Source organism: Bombus bifarius, unplaced genomic scaffold (genome assembly GCF_011952205.1).
Source record: "Bombus bifarius isolate JDL3187 unplaced genomic scaffold, Bbif_JDL3187 scf7180000008199, whole genome shotgun sequence".
Lineage (NCBI taxonomy): Eukaryota > Metazoa > Arthropoda > Insecta > Hymenoptera > Apidae > Bombus > Bombus bifarius.
This window is the reverse complement of record NW_022884505.1, coordinates 481016-498574: the sequence shown is the minus strand read 5'-3', so window position 1 is coordinate 498574 and position 17559 is coordinate 481016. Positions and strand designations below refer to the sequence as shown.

The 17559-nt window shown below is 32.1% G+C and overlaps 4 protein-coding genes and 1 long non-coding RNA gene across 15 annotated transcripts in view; 2 read left to right on the top strand and 3 right to left on the bottom strand.

Moving 5' to 3' along the window:
* The first annotated feature begins 412 nt into the window (after positions 1-412).
* LOC117210207 (sodium/bile acid cotransporter 7-like) lies at positions 413-3263 on the top strand. 3 transcript variants are annotated; one of them, XM_033453004.1, is made up of 6 exons: positions 413-510; positions 1401-1558; positions 1639-1865; positions 1966-2109; positions 2179-2428; positions 2617-2861. In XM_033453004.1, exons 2-6 carry the CDS (start codon positions 1423-1425, stop codon positions 2859-2861), a joined length of 1002 nt encoding a protein of 333 aa, XP_033308895.1. In that variant the 5' UTR covers positions 413-510; positions 1401-1422. The 3 variants fall into 3 exon arrangements, with proteins under 3 accessions (XP_033308895.1, XP_033308894.1, XP_033308892.1); XM_033453003.1 differs by having other exon boundaries at positions 426-754; XM_033453001.1 differs by lacking the exon at positions 413-510 and adding an exon at positions 1129-1274 and having other exon boundaries at positions 2617-3263.
* A 739-nt stretch (positions 3264-4002) lies between these two features.
* On the bottom strand, positions 4003-9158 carry LOC117210203 (RNA-binding protein 26). Of its 2 annotated transcripts, none has more exons than XM_033452989.1 (10): positions 8932-9158; positions 7807-7925; positions 7438-7735; positions 7191-7349; positions 6760-7118; positions 6437-6685; positions 5849-6364; positions 4965-5749; positions 4620-4874; positions 4003-4441 (listed from the first exon to the last, which is right to left on the bottom strand). In XM_033452989.1, the coding sequence occupies exons 1-10, from the start codon at positions 8988-8990 to the stop codon at positions 4361-4363; spliced, it is 2880 nt and encodes a 959-aa protein (XP_033308880.1). In that variant the 5' UTR covers positions 8991-9158; the 3' UTR covers positions 4003-4360. The 2 variants fall into 2 exon arrangements, with proteins under 2 accessions (XP_033308880.1, XP_033308878.1); XM_033452987.1 differs by having other exon boundaries at positions 7191-7352; positions 8932-9157.
* Positions 9159-9997: 839 nt separating this feature from the next.
* LOC117210205 (excitatory amino acid transporter 3-like) lies at positions 9998-12566 on the bottom strand. 4 transcript variants are annotated; one of them, XM_033452999.1, is made up of 10 exons: positions 12257-12364; positions 12145-12179; positions 11886-12063; positions 11771-11813; positions 11609-11639; positions 11349-11532; positions 11036-11269; positions 10761-10952; positions 10284-10418; positions 10077-10210 (listed from the first exon to the last, which is right to left on the bottom strand). In XM_033452999.1, exons 3-10 carry the CDS (start codon positions 12047-12049, stop codon positions 10084-10086), a joined length of 1110 nt encoding a protein of 369 aa, XP_033308890.1. In that variant the 5' UTR covers positions 12050-12063; positions 12145-12179; positions 12257-12364; the 3' UTR covers positions 10077-10083. The 4 variants fall into 4 exon arrangements, with proteins under 4 accessions (XP_033308888.1, XP_033308890.1, XP_033308889.1 ...); XM_033452997.1 differs by having other exon boundaries at positions 9998-10210; positions 12145-12566; XM_033452998.1 differs by having other exon boundaries at positions 10114-10210; positions 10290-10418; positions 12145-12566.
* LOC117210208 lies at positions 10207-11327 on the top strand. The gene is made up of 2 exons (XR_004488056.1): positions 10207-10377; positions 10736-11327. It is a non-coding gene; the product is annotated as an uncharacterized LOC117210208 (long non-coding RNA).
* Positions 12567-12841: 275 nt separating the features above from the next.
* LOC117210201 (ankyrin repeat domain-containing protein 50) overlaps positions 12842-17559 on the bottom strand; it is a 219860-nt gene continuing 215142 nt past the window's right edge. For 2 of the 5 annotated variants that reach the window (XM_033452976.1, XM_033452979.1), the window contains 9 exons: positions 17170-17491; positions 16815-17061; positions 16551-16734; positions 16264-16480; positions 15959-16150; positions 15612-15859; positions 14701-15239; positions 14327-14504; positions 12842-13535 (listed from right to left, as the gene is read on the bottom strand). In XM_033452976.1, the coding sequence (XP_033308867.1) occupies positions 14333-14504; positions 14701-15239; positions 15612-15859; positions 15959-16150; positions 16264-16480; positions 16551-16734; positions 16815-17061; positions 17170-17491 (2121 nt within the window). In that variant the 3' untranslated portion in view covers positions 12842-13535; positions 14327-14332. The remainder of the gene's footprint in view (positions 13536-14326; positions 14505-14700; positions 15240-15611; positions 15860-15958; positions 16151-16263; positions 16481-16550; positions 16735-16814; positions 17062-17169; positions 17492-17559) is intronic. The other 3 variants (XM_033452977.1, XM_033452980.1, XM_033452981.1) reach the window with 3 other exon arrangements.

Below are 17559 nucleotides of genomic sequence, written 5' to 3'. Positions count from 1 at the left end.
GCAGCACGTTTATTGTGAACTGTTGTTTCATTAATCTTATTATTATTATTATTAATATTATTGTATTATTATTATTATTATAATAAATAATTAATGAATGAATAATTAATATCGTTTGTTTATTCATCGTTATATTCATTCCAAGTATAATAATTTTGTAAATGTAAATTACTAATTATTGCGTTTTTCTGCTTTTAATTTATTACAAAAAATAAAGACTTTCATACTAACATTTTGTATTATTGTAACAATTTGAATAACAACACATACTTTTTTATTATATTCGAATTATCCTTATAAACAAGCGTTTTGTTAATACAACTTCGTTAATATTGCAAGCAGCGTAAATTTTGATGATACTTTATGACATTTCTAATAAGAACTGAATTTTGATAAAGATGATAATAAAGTTGGAAATGTTTGTTTTCAATTACGCATGCGTAAGAAAACGAAAACAGGTTTTCTCGATACATTTTGATGCTATAGACATTGGTATTTTGATACGATGCAGTAAGAAGCATTGTATTACTTGTTACTGTTGTTACTTGAAGAGTTGACCATTAGAGATAATAAATATTTTAATTAACTAAACGTTACATGAAACTGTCCGTTATTAATGTTTGAAGTATTTCAGAAAAATTTTAACGAGTTCTAATGAATCGAAACTTCGAATTTATTTGTTATGGTCATGTAATAATTTTTTGTTCTTTCATGTACAATTTTTGAGTTTAAACAACTATCAACACGATAACGTGTAAATACATAATTATATTTTGATACGAGTTTAATTAGCACAAAATATTATTATTTCGTGCAATATAAAAATCACAAAAAATGTTAAAAGATGAATGACAAGTTTTGTGCATAGTATAAAAGATTAATTATAAATTTACATATTGCTTCAATTTAGATGCATTTATACTTTAATTTATATTTGCCTAATTTTATACTGTAGTAATTAAAATACGTACTTTATAGAGATTTTTAGTGGTAAAATATACCACAGAATAATTTATAAGAAGTGAATGTATAAATACTATATCAAATAGATCTGATATAGTATTATAGCAAATAAGGCTTGCTTTATTTAATTATAATATTTCAAGCATGTTTAAATAGGACTATAGTACATATAGTATTTTGTACAAATATGCACGCACAAAATCTTTTAAGAGAGAAAGTGCATGAAATTTTCTCAAAGAAGATCCAGAAAAAATATGCTACACTGGCTGAACTTGCTCGTAGGCAGATGTACTCTAATTTTTACAAAAATGGTTTGAATCCCCTTTATTGTTATCGACACTTTTATTGTATAAATCACATTGCATTTTCTTCCATTATTACTATGGTAAACAAGCTTTTTGAAATAAATTCATATTAAACTATTTAAATTATTACAGGCACATATAAAATTAAGTGAAAATGCGAACAGATTATGTACAGGATGTTCAACCAAAGAAAAGGCAGAATGAACTTTTATATAGATATGGATATTTTCTATCAATGCTTTTATGTATGATGCTTGCCTCACTTAAGCCACATTTTGGTAAAACAAATGGTATTAATTCTCAAACAATTAAATTTGTAAATTATATATTTTATGTCTTACTATTCTTATGTTGTATGTTTGTAATTCAGGTGTTCTGAATGGAAATATTATTATTCGATATTTTGCTGTTCCTTTAACGTACTTAGAAGCAGGCCTATTATGTGATCCAAAAACACTTTATTTAACATTAAGCAATGGTTCTCTCTTAATATTTACAATGACTTTCATATATATTTTAATGCCCTTTCTGATGAGAGTTGGAGTATGTTTATTGACTTATGCCAATGTCAATGTGTGGTTATTGAAAGGAATGGAAGTAAATAAATGAAAATCAAAATATTTTCAATAATTGTATAAATACTCTAGTCTAATACAGATACTTTATAGTAATCTATTTTAATTTTTTTGGTTTTTAGGTACTTTACTGTATGCCACCTCCATTTAATACAAGTTTTGTTTTGTGTCAATTGGCACAAGCAGATTTGTCAACAAGCATTGTGATTACTTTAGTATCTCATTTTGGAGGATTATTTATATCTCCTATATTATTATACTTTGTGGTATTTATTCATTATTAAAACTTAAATTGGTATATGTTTTTCATTTTATAAGAATTTTAATACTTTTAGTTAGGGGCATCTACACCTCCCTTAGTTGGTGTGAATGTAAAGGAAACCATTTATAGTACAATTGTACCATTAATTATTGGTATTGCAATTCAAATTGTGATCTTAAAGTATGATGTTTGTTTCAAAATTAAGTCACCTTGGTTTTCTCAAGGACTATTATTAGCTACAGCATATCATTGGTTTTGTGATGCTGTGTTGGTAGACGCATCATCTTTGCAAGCTACTGATGTGTTATTATGCGTATTACTTGGTAAGTTCCTATTAAAATTTACATCTATGTAACCAGATGAACATTAACGGCAATAATTGTTGTAATAATGTTAGTGCATGTATGCACACCATCTTCATCAGTCAAAGTACTATTAATTTGACTTAAATACAAGATATTGTATGTTTTTTGTTACTTCATTGTGTTATTAGTATCCTTTTATGTTCAAGCTTGCGTGGGACAACTATTTGTTAGCTGCTTGTGTTGGATTTTGTGCTCTCGGTGGTTACCTCGGAATATCTTGCTAGCTGCACTTTTTACAAGTACTCACAAATCAGTTGGTCTTGGAAGCTGGGTTTTACGTGGTGCTTATCATGGTTCAGCCCATGGTCCTGCAGTAAATTTACCATTGTCTGTACTACCAGTTGCACAATTGCTGTTAGGTAGTTTATTAGCTAGTTGGTTGTCTCCATAATGTAAAATACGTTATGTGATTAATTTGAATAATTTTGTTTGTATACTTTGCATTCCATGTGAAATTGCATGTATATACTATTTGTTGTTTATGTAAATTTCCTTTGATTATATGTATTTTTTGTGTACTTCCTAGTATATAAGCTTTTTAATAAGAACATTCTTTCCTTTCTTCTCTTATGTTTGTTAATGTACTTACATAATAGCGAAACATTGAAAATATATACTATATTACTTTTTATAGTAGTAAAATATTGTAAGGTATTTCGGTACGTATTACTAGAATATTTAAAAATGTAATTAATCTGTTTATTTAATGATCACGTTCATTATAGAAAAGGATGCCTTAACAAGTAGTATTCAAACATGGAGTTAAGAAATAAAAAAGGCTTAAGTAGATTAAGATCTTAAATTTTAATATATAAAAATCGTATGAAAATTATTTACATAATGTAATTTGAAAGTGTTTAAAGAAAACGTTTAACAAAATATTGGGTAGGATTTTACTCAAAATTGTTTTCAAAATGTATCAAATAAGTTTATTTATATGTATAACGAAATGCCAAAGGCTTTGAAACATAGTCTGTGATTTTTTTTCTTTAAATTTCACGCAGGGTGTATATGAACTTTATTTATTGCGAAATTGAATACTTACCTTGGAAACTAATTTTAAAAATTTGTATATAACAATCATATATTATTTTTTCAGTATATATTGAAACAACTAGTGTAAAATTATGCATGAATAAGTTTTTTTTCAGTTCTAATCAACTTAGCTTCATTGACATTTGATAAAAGGAAATCATGACAATTATACATTACACTGTACATCATTACAGGAACAATTTTAAATAGTACATTAAGTGAAAGTAAAAAAGAAAAACCAATTACACTACTTAAAAGCGTTGTACGCTAAATCTTATGTAATAATTATATAATAAATTGTATTTGTATCTTACAAGTTATAAATATAGTTTCCTCACTTTCGATTGTAAAATTTCTGAAAATTATAAGTATCTACCTACATCTAAAAGTCTGGTTACTTGTTTATTATAGATTATCTCGAAAGAAATAACAAGAGACAAGTCACAATTCTACACACAAAGAAAAAGGACTTCGAATTCAGAATAAGATGTTTCCCATACAAAACATAGCGATTTTATTCTACAAATAATGGGATAAATTTGGTGAATTTTTTTGTTGTTGGAAACTTGTATATCTGTTTTCTATTTCACTATGCGCAATTTGACACGGCACATGTTTTTATAATACCGTTATAATGCGCATGTGTATATATTTAATAATATTAACAAATAGTGTAACACTCATAATAACGTGTATGAGCTCATAACCTGATTTTTTCATGTAAATCATGGCATTTGACGCATTAAACGATAGTGCAGCAATGGCGCAAGTGCTGAGCATATATTGATTCGCCCAGATCATCACACAGTCATTGTAGTTGGTACCAAGTTTTTGTCACGAATAACGCTGACGCTGCTATCGCCGCCAGCTTCGCGACTCACCATCTTCGTCTTCTTCTTCTTCGTTTTCTTCGAGAAGTAATGCCTCAGCGTTACCCTGTTACACAAATACAGGTTTGTACCATGAAAAAGATGAACAAAATATTTCGCAATTTTTATTATTTATTCGTATGTTAGAAAACAATTAGGAGATTTTAATAAAAATAAAATAAAATAAAATACAGGTAATTGCGTTTTTAGAAATTACATCGTAATCTGAAATTTTAATGACTCACTTCTAAGTCAATATCCTCATCGGTGGGTGGTGGTGCTTGCTCAGAACGTGAAGAAAGTTGTACAGATGCATTTGCATTTGTACCACCACCGCCACGATGTAGGTGATGTCCAGAGACCCAAGTTATAGACAATAATCTATCCTGAAATGTGCGTCCTTTTACTAAAGCTATCTCAGCTTCTTTTCTTGATTTGAAATTGATTACAATTGAAGGCGTTGCGTCATCTACTATTTGATTCACTATTTCTCCAAATTGCTGAAATACGAATAATACAGATTTTCATTTATATGATCAGACAAAAGTAGAAACATACGTATGTACGAAGAAATAGAAATGAAATCCTACTTGAAAATGTGCTAAAACTTCAGCCTTTTCTTCGGTTTCGTAACCAGAGACTAGAAGACTTGTAGGTCTATGATCTACTGAAACATGGGCAAAGCTTCCTCTGCCGCGTCCCCTATATGATAATGCATGACTACCTCGTATAACTCTACTAGATCTTGTACCTCGACCAGCAGTTGGCCCTGCATTTAAACCTAATGCAGCAGCTTGTGCTCGCAATTCATTTAATCTTTTTTGCAATTCTCCAGCATCTTGTCCTTCCTGTTGCGCGGTCATTAAATCTAATTCTGCGTCTAAGATCTCTTTTTGGGTTTGTTCTCTAGATTTGATTTGCGTTTTGTTACCACCAATTTGGCCATTTGCAGCCAAATCTTTACGTAAATTATCAATAGATTGTTGCATCGTTTTGATTGTTACCATAATTGCATCTTTTTGTTCTGGATTCTTTTCAGCTTTGTCAATCAAAGCTCGAATTTCTATTAAATGCTTATCTAATAATTCTTGTTTTCTTTTACGCAAATCAGCAGTTAATTTTAATGCCTCTTTACGTTTCTCTTCCTGTTTTTTCTTTAACGTTTCCTTAGCGGCTAATATTTCTTGTGTCTTTTTTATTGCAAGAACCTTGTCTTCTCGCGTAGGAACAGTGGTGGTTTTTGGCGAAGTTGGAACCAAAGTCTGTGAGACTTGTTCTTCGGTTGAACGACGAGTGGGAATATATTCATTTTCTTCAGTTTTTGCTGGCGCAGTTACAGCAGCACCTAATCGTTCTTTGACAGAGGGACGGCATCCTGAATGAAATGGAGCATTGTATTAAATATGGAGTTTTTTTATAAAAAAATAATTGGCGAACAAGTCAATGTATGGGAAAAAATATGAATAGTACATACCTGGTGGTACGTTTTCAATAGCACCACCAGCTGCATTGTTGTTAACATTGTTATGCCAAAAAACTTTGATAAATCTATTATTCAACACAGCCTCCGTGCTTCTGTATGCAGCCTTTGCTTCAGCTGGTAGCTGGAAGGTAACCAGCGCTCCCTCAGGATCTCCCCCGAAATTAACTTGGATATTTACAATTTTACCAAATTTTGAAAAATGATTATTCAACTGGGTTATGTTGTTCAGGCTACGTGGAACTTTTTTTAATTCCAGAGAACAATTAGCTGGATTATGTACCACTCGTTGTTTTGGTCCAAGACGATTAAAATCAAATGCTTGTTTACGTTTTAACGGATTTGTTTGAGTATGTGGTATCTCAGACGAGTTTGTATGTGGAATTACTGGCACACTGATCAGTTCCCGTCGACCCCTCCCATAAATTCCAGGTCCAGGTTGAGGATGTCTACCCCATGGCATTCGCGGCTCCATACTTGGTGCATCTGGATTGTATTCCGCAAAAGCATCTATCAAGATTCACATTACACCGTTATTACTACTATGTATTAACATTTTATATATGAATAAAAAATACTTACCCATATCAGAATGATGTTGATTCCTTAAATGTGGAGGAGGTAAACTTGCGAGAGGGAGGTGTTGTGGTGGAGCATTTCCATTAGGTCCTGGGGGTGGTTCTGGTACTGCTGTTACAGGTACTGTTCCTGGTGCTTGAGCACTATGTGGGCCAAAGGTCAGAACGCGACTTAGAGCTACATCTTCTAATACAACAGGATCTGTACCATGATCATAGGGACAAAGATCACCTCTCATACAGTAACCTTTTTCTGTGAATATTAATTATTTATTACACAAAATTCCCTACATTCTTCTTTGAAATCTCTTGATGATAAATACAAACCATCAAAATCCCTGCACCTCCTCTTGGCTTGAAAACCTGGTTGGTTATTTGGAACACTAGAAGCGACGGCAACGACGCTTTGAATTGATTGACTAGTAGTCGACAACCTCATGTCTACATCACCATGATTGCTATCCTGTGTTGGAGTACCTCCACCAGGACTTCCGTCAATTCTTTCTGTTCTATCCACTTCCATTCTTTCAGTGCGATCTATCTTTTTACGATCTAATGATCTTGATCGGGATCTAGATCGAAGTGGTGTCGGAGATCTATTTCTAAATCGTGCTCTATGATCACGGTTATCAGGACCGTCTCGTATTCTTGGTCGTATTGGTGATGTGCTACGACTTCTGCTCCGTCTACAAAATAAATTAAATATTGTAAAAAAAGAATTCAAATATCTTATTAGTTGAAATAAATTTTGTATAGACCTTCTGTCATGTCGTCGTGTATTTGGTGGCGATTCGTTTCTCCATGGCCGACTCCTGTCGCGTTCTCGATCGCGACGAATATGTTCCCTGCTTCTTGATCTACGTCTATCTCTCTCCCATGAGCGCGAACGTGACCTTGTTCGGGACCTCATCCGACCACTTCTGAAATATGTATAGATCATACTCCAAAAAATTGTATTACACACAACTTGTAAGATTTTTTAACAATTTGAAAAAAAAAACTCACCGACTCCTAGAACGTTTTTCCTTCTCTTTGTCAACTTTATCAGAGTCTGATTTTCTAGTTTCACGTTTACCTATTGCCATAGGTGCAGATCCATTCATTTGAAGTGGAGCAGGGGGATTTGTATTCATAGAAGTAATTGCAATTGTACTTTCAGTTACTTTATCTGTAGTTAATGCTGGTGGTGGTGGATTTACACCTGGTGGTGTCCCACCACCATCTGGATCACTTTTTGGAGGCGGAAGTACATATTCTTGAGTCTCTAATGTTTTAAATAACAATTCCACAAAATTTTTTGTTTCTGTAAAGAAAAGATATCATAATACAAAATAAATTTTCCAACACTGTTTGAGTATTAAAATATGAACATACCTTGCTGCAAAAATACATCGAGCTGTTCAACCATTCCACCTCGCAACTCTTCCAGTGTTTTGTCCTTCTTAACGAGAGCATATACATATTTTGCTAATGCAGCAGGATCTGCATCACAACTGTAAGATTGTATTAATATTAATGTTTTGGAATAAATAATTGTATAATAATTATGTCTATTATATGATAGATACATAAAAAATTATTATATTAAATTATACAAAAATTATGTAACAACTAAGTTTATATTTAAAATCTTATATCGCATATATAGTAAATAATTATGGAACATAATAATGTAATAAGCCATGCAGTAAAATTTTATTTTGTTAGTTATGATATGTTGCAATAGAAACCTGTTTACAGGTTATAAAATGCAAAACAAAAGGTTAAACTTTATTAAATCAATAAATTACAAATGAATAAATGAAGTTAGTTACGTGTTTGCAATTAATTAATTATATATCAATGAAAGAATTATTTTAAGTAATATTAAAGATCTAATTCAATATGTATGTATGATTTAAATTTTAACATATTTAGAAATATGTCTTTAACTAAAGTATCTTCTATTTTAGATGTAATAATATATAATTACTAGGATGTTTATAATAAGAATCATATATAAAATAAAAAGGTATTTCGAATATTGATCCCTGTCCATAGGGTAAACGATGTTTTAAATAAGCATTACTGTCAACAAATTGTTATGGAATAAGTAATTGCTTAAGTTGTTTATGTGGGAAGATTAGCAAATAAAAAGTGTGTTCTTATTGGTATATTTGAATAAAACACATATAAAATATGTGTTGCGGGTTAAAATGCAACATAATTGAACAAACTACGTTCAATTATTCGAAATGCGTTCGCTGCAAAATAGATACGATATAGTCGTGAGAATGGGGCATATCATTACTTGATTGATTATTATTAAGAACACGATAAATTTGACGGAGGATCGCTAGTCGAAATGATTTATCAACAATCATTCAGAAGCAGGCAACAATAATACATGTAAATATAATTCTGCATAGGGTGTAAAGCATAGCACATGTACGGCCATTTACAACATCAAATGCGTACACATACACCTAAAACTGTACTCGGACAAGCTGGCCTACTTACAGTGGTTCCAAGACGGCAGTGAGCCACGCCTTGAATTGATCCGGGTTCTCTATTATCATTTTCAGTAAATACGCAACGAAAATCACATGGAACTTTCCAAAGACACACGTTAATTATACAATTTCTGGGCGGGAATAAGTACTCTCCTAAGTAAAGACAGTCGCCATTCTGAAATCTCTCTCCCTATACATGCAATGTTCACATAGATAGACTTTTCACTTCTAGAAAATGTCACGGGAATCGCTGCAGCAGTATGTTAAGTAGGTTAGGTTCGCTCGCTAGTTTATTAGCATAGAGTATATTGTACATAGTTGTGTTTGCATTGTTCCAAAAAGTCTTCGTTTTAGTGGATTTTTGATACATTTAAGAATGCCTATACCTTGTTCAATCAGTCGAATTTGGAAAAGTATAACTGATTTTAGTTAATAGTTGATTACTATTGAATTATAATTTTCAGATGATAGCTTTATATTATTGTAGAAAATGTTTAAATTGAGCTACTAATCCTGATAAATAATTCTTTAAATAACAGTACACATATTTATTTAACTGTTTGAGGTTAATGAGGTTAATGTTCGAAAAAGTAATTGTCTATTTGATAGTAGATTTCATCTTGTTTCCTCTAGATTTTGATCACGTGGTTTTATTTTTTATTTATCTTGGCTCGACTCGTTAGCAAGAGCACATTTAAATTCAATATACTTCACGTTGATAAAATGTAATTTTTAGAGCTAGTAATTCTTATCGTATATTAAAAAAGTGAAAAAGACATAGTTGTAAAATATTCTTAATTGAAACCACGAAGATCATTGCAAATAACTATCCAACATTGTCAACACAAATTACTAACACATCACTAGACTAGTGAAATTCTGAAAATCCTTAAATTCGTAAAATTTAAATTTCTTTCGACGAATACTTTATCACTTATATATGTAATGCAAATTTAAAAAATTGATTTAAATCATGGGAAAACATATCGAATATCTTTATAAAACTTGAAGAAAAATATAAGAGGACCTTTTAAGTTTACATTTACAGTATACAAACATTATTTTGTTTACAAATGGGTATATTTTTAATAACGTTTAATATTATTTTTTACATTCCAAATATTTCAATAATTTTTGATTTACTTAAAATTTCAACTTATTACGCGGAAGTATACAATCCTATTTCCTCTGGTATAGAATTTTGTTTACTTTTTTTATAATGATGACTTATTATGCCAGCCCCTAATGCATCTGCTATGATGTTTAAAGTGGTTCTAAAACGGTCTCTAAACATAAATTGTGATTATTAATATTTTAATGAATATTTAAAATCGCATAAATACATCGTTGGATGCTTACACGAACCAATCAATGGCGATAATTAATGAAACATCTTCTACTGGAACTCCCACGGAATTTAATACCATTATTAACATTACATAACCACCACTAGGTAAGCCGGCAGCACCAATACACGACAAAGTACATGTTATACTGTAAATTTTCCAATATTATTGTATTATTGTTAGACTACGGATTTTTATGCAAATTTATATTTTTATAATTGCAGTTAAAAGAATTAAACCTATGTAGAGAATTCATTTACTTCCTAAATATTATAATAAGCACCTTCAAATATTTCACATATTTTTACATATTATATCCATTCTCTACATGTTTGCACCTTTAGATTTTCTATAAATGTAATTCACAATTTTATAAACACAATTCAATAAATAAAAATTCATAGTCTAATTATTATTTTTCATTATGTTTCTGAAAGTTGTTTATTAATTCATAAATTTATATAGGAAGGTTGTTTATCTTCATACAAACCAGATTATTATGATCCTGAACAATGAAAATTGTAATCCATGCAATTGAATTATAAAAATTGCACCAATGCTTTCATATAATGCTATACCATCCATATTTATGGTGGCTCCAATTGGTACAATAAAATTAGATATTTTAGAAGGTATTCCAATGCGTTCCAAGCATGATATTGTTACTGGAACTGTAGCTGTGCTGAAATATAAATATAAAGTATATAATATAATAATTTTATTAACAAGCAATAAATTAACAACATATTGTCTTAGTTTAAATACCTTGATGATGTACCAAATGCTGTAGCAAAAGCTGGTCCAAGTTTAACTATGATGTTGTATGGAGATTGACGGGTACATATAAAATACACTAGAGGAAGTAATATTAAACCTTGTATAAGCAAACCACTAAAGACAGTTAAAATATAAATTCCAAGCCTTTTTATTAAACTGTTAAAGTCTTCTACTTCAAGAATTTTTGCAGAAATAAGAAATAGTGCACTTATTGGTACTAGCCTATATAAAATGGATATGTTTGCATGTAATAAAAGTTAATGATTTCTTTTTTATTGTATTTAGCATTTAATAATTTTACATTATTGCCCAACTCATGATCTTCATCATTGCATCTGATAAAGACAGAAAAAAGTTTATTAAAGGTTCTCCTTTTGCACCTATATCTCCAATTGCTAATCCCAAGACTAAACTAAAAACTACTAATCCTAATACATCTGTTCCTGGTACATTCATATGATCTATTTTCCATTCATCAATTGGTACTAAAAGATAGAAATCAAATTTTAATTTAACTTTTATAAGCTCAATTTACTCCTTTCTTATGTTGCTATAACATACCTGATTCATTCTTTTGTAATACAGTTTGATACTGAAATAGTGTTTTATTTATTTTTGTTGTTGTTCAAATTAAGTTGTTGTATTAAGTTGTAATTTGTTTTAATTAAATTGATCATAATAATGGCTGCAGATGAAAGATAGAAACTTATAAAATTTTATTACCTGGAATAAGGTTGCACTCACTATGTTTTCTGGGATAAAATTTCTGTAATATAAATAAAGAAAATAGATTGAATAAATAAAAACAAGAAACAAATTAATATTATACATGAACTACCGAAATAGATCTAAAATTGTGTCCACTGTTATTGAATATCTGGTTGTATTTTGTGTTATGATGTTTTTATCTTTAAGTAAATCACCAGGTCTTATTGTTTGAACTAGTATAACACTTAATATTATTCCAAGTGATGTTGTCGTTGTATAGTAATATAATGCCATTGTTCCAATGCGACCTATGCATTTTAGAATTTTAAGATTTGTAATAAGAAATTCTTGTTTAACAGTGATGACAATGTAAGTTGCTTTATACTTACCTGATTTTTTCAAGTTGCAAGTAGCACTCACTATACTGGATGTTATAAGAGGCAATATTAAACAATTTACAATTCTCATGAATAGTTCTCCAGGAAACTTTAGATACATTACATTTCGTTTGGTCCATGGTTGAAGAGTAAAAGTTTTAAGAATGAGTCCTAATGAAATTCCAGCACATACACCAATAACTGTCCATAATATTATCTTCTGTCTCAGTACTTCTTTTAATATATTCATTATGTATCAATTTACCAATATTTGTCACTAAATTATCGTGATTTAGTATAGAGGAACTTGTATTTTGTATTAAAAACTATTAAATTATTTTTTTACATAAATATTAATAACGCAAAATCAGAGAGAATTTTGTATGTATAAGAGATAAGGATTCTTATCTAATGTAATGATACAAGAAAATTTTTTCTTTGTTATAGAATTTTCAGAAAAAATAACTTTTTATGAAACTTACTGTTTTATCTAAAGTGTTGAGGATATGGATGAAGCACTACTTAAAAATAGGGAACATTACCTTGAGAAAGATATCTTATGACAGAGATATATTTATGACCCTTTTACAATCATAATACAATATAAGAGATAGTTGTACTTTTATCTTACAACTATACTCTAAATGATTCTGTTTCAAATTAGTTTGTTGAAAAAATAGCCTTATCATATAAATAAATAAGTGACTAATATTGATATTTTATTTTTTATTTATTTTGCATCTATTACAATATAATAAATATGATCGTGCACAGTACATGAAGAATGTGTATTTACACACGTTTTTATTAATTTTCAGGCCATAATTTTACGTATTTGTAACTGAGTTCGCATTATAATGATATATTTTTTCTTAAATCGCTCAATATAATTTATACATATCTTTACAATTCTGCATAATCCACATCACATTATGCATTTCATTTGCACCCAGTCTTCTGAAGAAAAAAAATCTCTTATTATATCGTCTTCTCCCATCAAAGTCATGACTATTAATCCTTAAAGATTTCAATAATTAATTCATTTTTTATTTCTTTCGTTTATATGAAGTATTAGTGAGATCAGTAAAGAATTTTATTAACGTTACATTTATACAAAGTCATGTTTCGTAAAGTTTACATATCTAGATCTACATATTTCTCTATACTGTTTAATATTTGGTTTTTTTTTGTATTACGCAATTTTTATCTTCTTTCTTTTTTATTCAACAGCAATTCTTATAAATCATATTCTTTTTCGTTTACTTTTTCATACGAGGTAATTTGATTTTGCTCAAATAAAAAGAGAAGAATTTGTTTATTGACTTCCGCTTTTTGGTGATTACGATTCGCCAGCCGCAATAACGGATTCCGGTGTCCTGCTGAGGTGTTTCTGACAACACAACCTACATCACAAAAAATTAAGGTTTTGATTAGTCCTTTGTCTTTGTTTTTTTGCTTTATTGTTAATTATTACGTAAATAATAAACTCGACACGACACACTTAAACGTAGATTAGTGAGATGGTTATTCTGAAAAGATTAAAACATTAAAACTCTTTAAATTTCATGTTTTGCTAAATTTCTAATCTTATCGTAAAATCTAATGTTATATATGTATAGTTATTTCTGATCATGCAAAATATTTATAAGTTACGATTTAGTAGAAAAGGAATACAAAAATCTACTGATACCACTTCCAAAACTGAACACTGTAATTACAGTGCATAAGGATCAGCTACTTCTATTTTCTTATAAATTGAATATATATATATATATATATATATATGTATGTATGTATGTATGTCATTCAAGTACTGTAATATTAAACAAAAAAAGAGAAAAAAGAAAAAAAAGAGAAGAAGGAAACTTAAAAATTTATCATTCAATAATTTTCAAATTAAAACTGAATTAAACGAAAACTTCAAGGGATGAAAATATTTAAATTCTAATACTAAAGTGTACGATTGAATGGCAATTGTAAGTATGTATATTTGTAAAGCATAATGGAATTATGCAGTGCATTGTAAAGAAAAATACAATTAAATACAATGCTGTAAACATTTGTACAATTTCATACGAATCAAACGTTTCTTTAAGTGTTTGGTGATTTATTGTCTTTTACAATCATTCAAAATACGTTGTATTTGTATCATAGACATTTTTTATGACCCTCAAAAGTGAAACTGTGTCAATACCTGTCCCTACAAAGGTGTTTCCTTTCGTGCCTCGGCCTTCCACTGAAATCCATTAACTCGTGTTGTGATAGGCTTATTTCTATTAGTTGCATTTTCAATTCCATTTCTAACACCTGCTACTAATCTCATGGCTGGGTTGGAAACCAAGCCATTGCGCTTTGGTTTTGCATTGCTTGCACTGTAATAAAAAAATCAGTTCTTTCAAAAAGTGTCTTTCATGCTTAATCTCTAATATAGTCTATTAGAAAAGTCGCTCCAATATGTTTTAGAAACAATTCACAACCAATTAACCATTATTTGTGGTTTATATTTAGGACGCAATGTGGAGGGAGTTTCTTTAACATTTTTATTATATTATTGAAACGCAATCTTACCTGGCAGGTGTATGGTCAGAGGTATGTTTCACGCTTCTGCCAACACCAGCGCCACTGTTTCCCAATATTATCCTCATATGAGTGTCCCTAGTGAAATGAGTATCGGCCGAGTTTCTTTTCTCGTCAAGACCATTTTTCTTGTCCTTCGTCACGCTTAAACCTAACATTTCGTTTGTTAATTCAAACGGTTTGCTAATGTCGTTTTTATCGATGATCTCTGTTTTTATGTTGATCGGTTCGTAAATGGCTGACGTGTGATTGTATCCTCCGATCTGCGCTTTGTACGGTATATTCTGGTTTCCAGTCAACAACGATACTCCGAGCTGACTCTGTATCACGTTTGCAGCGGTCTGGGCACTAGGTGGACTCGTATTCGTCGGCGAGTAGGGTATCAGGCTGTCGCTTAACGGCGAATGAGGCGGCGACGCGTAGATAGGACTCTGCGGTTCGCTTTTCAGAGGTGACAAAAGTTTGCTGAGCGGACGACTCTTCGCTCCCCTCGAGCATTGTTGCAGTTGTTGCGTGAAAGATAATGGTGTCTAAAATTATAGCAGTCAGATAACGCGTGGTTCTCCATAGGAATCAAATTCGTAGCGTGTATAGATCGAGTTGGCCTCTAACGTTTGCATAAAAATCAATCGAATGTACGTTTTAAATGTGCATCAGGTTGTTCGAGAGAGTTAGTAGATTGCATTTAAACAAAATCTTCGTACGAAGAGTGGCATTGTATAAATAACGATCTGTACACGGGTGCATGAAAACAGAATAAACAAAACATGCAGCCAGAAAGAGATGATGGAACGTGACGGATGAGAGCCGATTGGAAGTGGTATCGGAGAGCTCGAACTGGCTCCTCAAGTTACACAAAAGAGTTAATCGGGAAAGCATTAGAAACAACAATTGTTACCTACTTTTATTACCTGATTCACCACCGAGTTCTGGTTGAATTTCCCTTGATCGCTCTTTGTGCTACCAGTCAAGTTGCTGCTGGATTTGCTGTTGCTGGAATTGTTGCCTAAGGACACGCAGCTTCTTCTTTTCGTCGAATCAGGTGACTCTGCTGGACTGTATTGCGTCGACAGAGGATTCAAGATTGCAGACGATGGTTTCGTTTCAGCTGTGGAGTTTGATGTCACCGAAGTAGCGCTACTACTTTCACCTGCATTATATATGCATTGTAATAACGTAATAAATAATATACATAATTATGGACATGACGAAAAATTACGTATTGGAGAATTATGAGAAATAGACGAACCTCCGTTGATACCGGGCCTCAGACTTCGTTGATTAGCCGAGTGTTCCTCGAGTAGCCTGACCACAGTGTCATGGCCACTTTTGGCAGCAACCTTGATAGCGTTTCGGCCACAATGATCAGAATGACTGGGATCAGCACCGTGATTTAAGAGTGCTCGTACGCAGTGCTCATGACCCTCTTGTGCGGCGATACCTAATGAATGTTGACCAGTTTAATTACTTTCTTATATAAATACAACAATGGTGATAGTCAAGTATGTGAGAAAAAAGTCATGTTACTGATCAAACTTCGGTCATTATCAGTACCCAGAGCTGTTGCGCCTTGGTTGCAAGTATGATCAGGGGTTGCTCCATGTTCTAGAAGCAGCCTGACAATGGCTGCGTGACCCTGCCAGGCAGCAGAGTGTAAAGGAGTTCTTTTCTCATTGTCACAGGCGTTTACGCTCGCACTGCCTTCTGTTAGCAACAAAGCTACCATTTCGACGTGTCCTTGCCAAGCACTCACATGCAAAGGTGTTCGACCCTGGAAAATCACATTAAATTTACAAACATATACAAAGCAACTAAAGAGATACAAGAATTCTTATACTTACTTCTGAGTCTCTACTTTCCACGTCAGCTCGCGCATGCTCCAGCAAGAATCGCGCCATCGCCAGTCTGTTCTCCAGAGCAAGGATATAAAGAGTGCTTCTTCCATCAGCATCTTTCGCATTAACGTCTGCATTGTGACTCAATAGTACCCTGACGGTGTCATAATGCCCCTCCAAAGCTGCGAGTCTGCAATTGACACCATGAAGATATTTTATAAAGTGAAACAGATAGAGGATTTAGCTAAGGTATCGTTATTACTAAATTACCTTAGAGCCGTCTTTCCATCGTGAGCGTGTTGATCGATCGGTGCTCTATGTTGTTCCAGGAGTCTCTCAAGTAATGCAGCGTGTCCTTCTTGCGCGGCTAGCATCAGAGCGCCTTTCCCATCGTTGTCAGTTTCGTCAATTTTGGCTCCAGCTTCCAGTAATGCTTCGCAAACATCGATATGCCCCTCGAATGCCGCATAATGTAATGGCGTCCATCCTGAATTGTCCCTGTGTTGCTCGTCCAAGCCTAAAATATCGAAGATTCATGTTGCAAGTTATCTCCAAAAATAATTCAGAGGACTTAATACTGAATTAAGATAAAAGTAAACGGGAGGAAAGGGAAGGTATTTTATACCTCTGTTCAATAATTGTTTCACCACATCAGTGCCGCCTTGGGCAGCAGCAACGCTCAAAACGGTCCTGCCCTCGTTATCAATGCTGTCAACGTAACATCCCCAGAATAAGAGAAGAGAGACCACTGATCCATGACCCATGCTGGCAGCTGCCCACAAAGGTGTGCGCCCCGTAGCATCGCAATGATCCACATCTGCCTCGTATTCCAATAACAACTCGCAAACGTCTTTGTGTCCCTCGAACGCGGCCACTAACAATGGTGTCATGCCATCCTTATCCTGGTGATCGACTGCAGCTCCTCTCTCCAAGAGGATCGTAACCACCTGTGACACAAGATCATATATTCGTTTATATACGTATACCGAGATCTCACAAATAAATAACTTCGCGT

Excerpts from the sequence above, each read along its gene's own strand:
- LOC117210207 (XM_033453001.1), top strand. The coding sequence starts at position 1,423 with ATGCGAACAGATTATGTACAGGATGTTCAACCAAAGAAAAGGCAGAAT. Across the intron at positions 1,866-1,965 it reads GGTTATTGAAAGGAATGGAA|GTACTTTACTGTATGCCACC; the intron begins GTAAATAAATGA and ends TTTGGTTTTTAG. Across the intron at positions 2,110-2,178 it reads CTATATTATTATACTTTGTG|TTAGGGGCATCTACACCTCC; the intron begins GTATTTATTCAT and ends TAATACTTTTAG.
- LOC117210203 (XM_033452987.1), bottom strand. The coding sequence starts at position 8,990 with ATGATAATAGAGAACCCGGATCAATTCAAGGCGTGGCTCACTGCCGTC. Across the intron at positions 7,736-7,806 it reads CGATGTATTTTTGCAGCAAG|AAACAAAAAATTTTGTGGAA; the intron begins GTATGTTCATAT and ends TTTTCTTTACAG. Across the intron at positions 7,353-7,437 it reads GAAAAACGTTCTAGGAGTCG|AAGTGGTCGGATGAGGTCCC; the intron begins GTGAGTTTTTTT and ends TACATATTTCAG.
- LOC117210205 (XM_033452997.1), bottom strand. The coding sequence starts at position 12,382 with ATGAATATATTAAAAGAAGTACTGAGACAGAAGATAATATTATGGACA. Across the intron at positions 10,419-10,760 it reads TTCAGGATCATAATAATCTG|TATAACATGTACTTTGTCGT; the intron begins GTTTGTATGAAG and ends GAAAATTTACAG. Across the intron at positions 10,211-10,283 it reads ATCGCCATTGATTGGTTCGT|AGACCGTTTTAGAACCACTT; the intron begins GTAAGCATCCAA and ends ATTTATGTTTAG.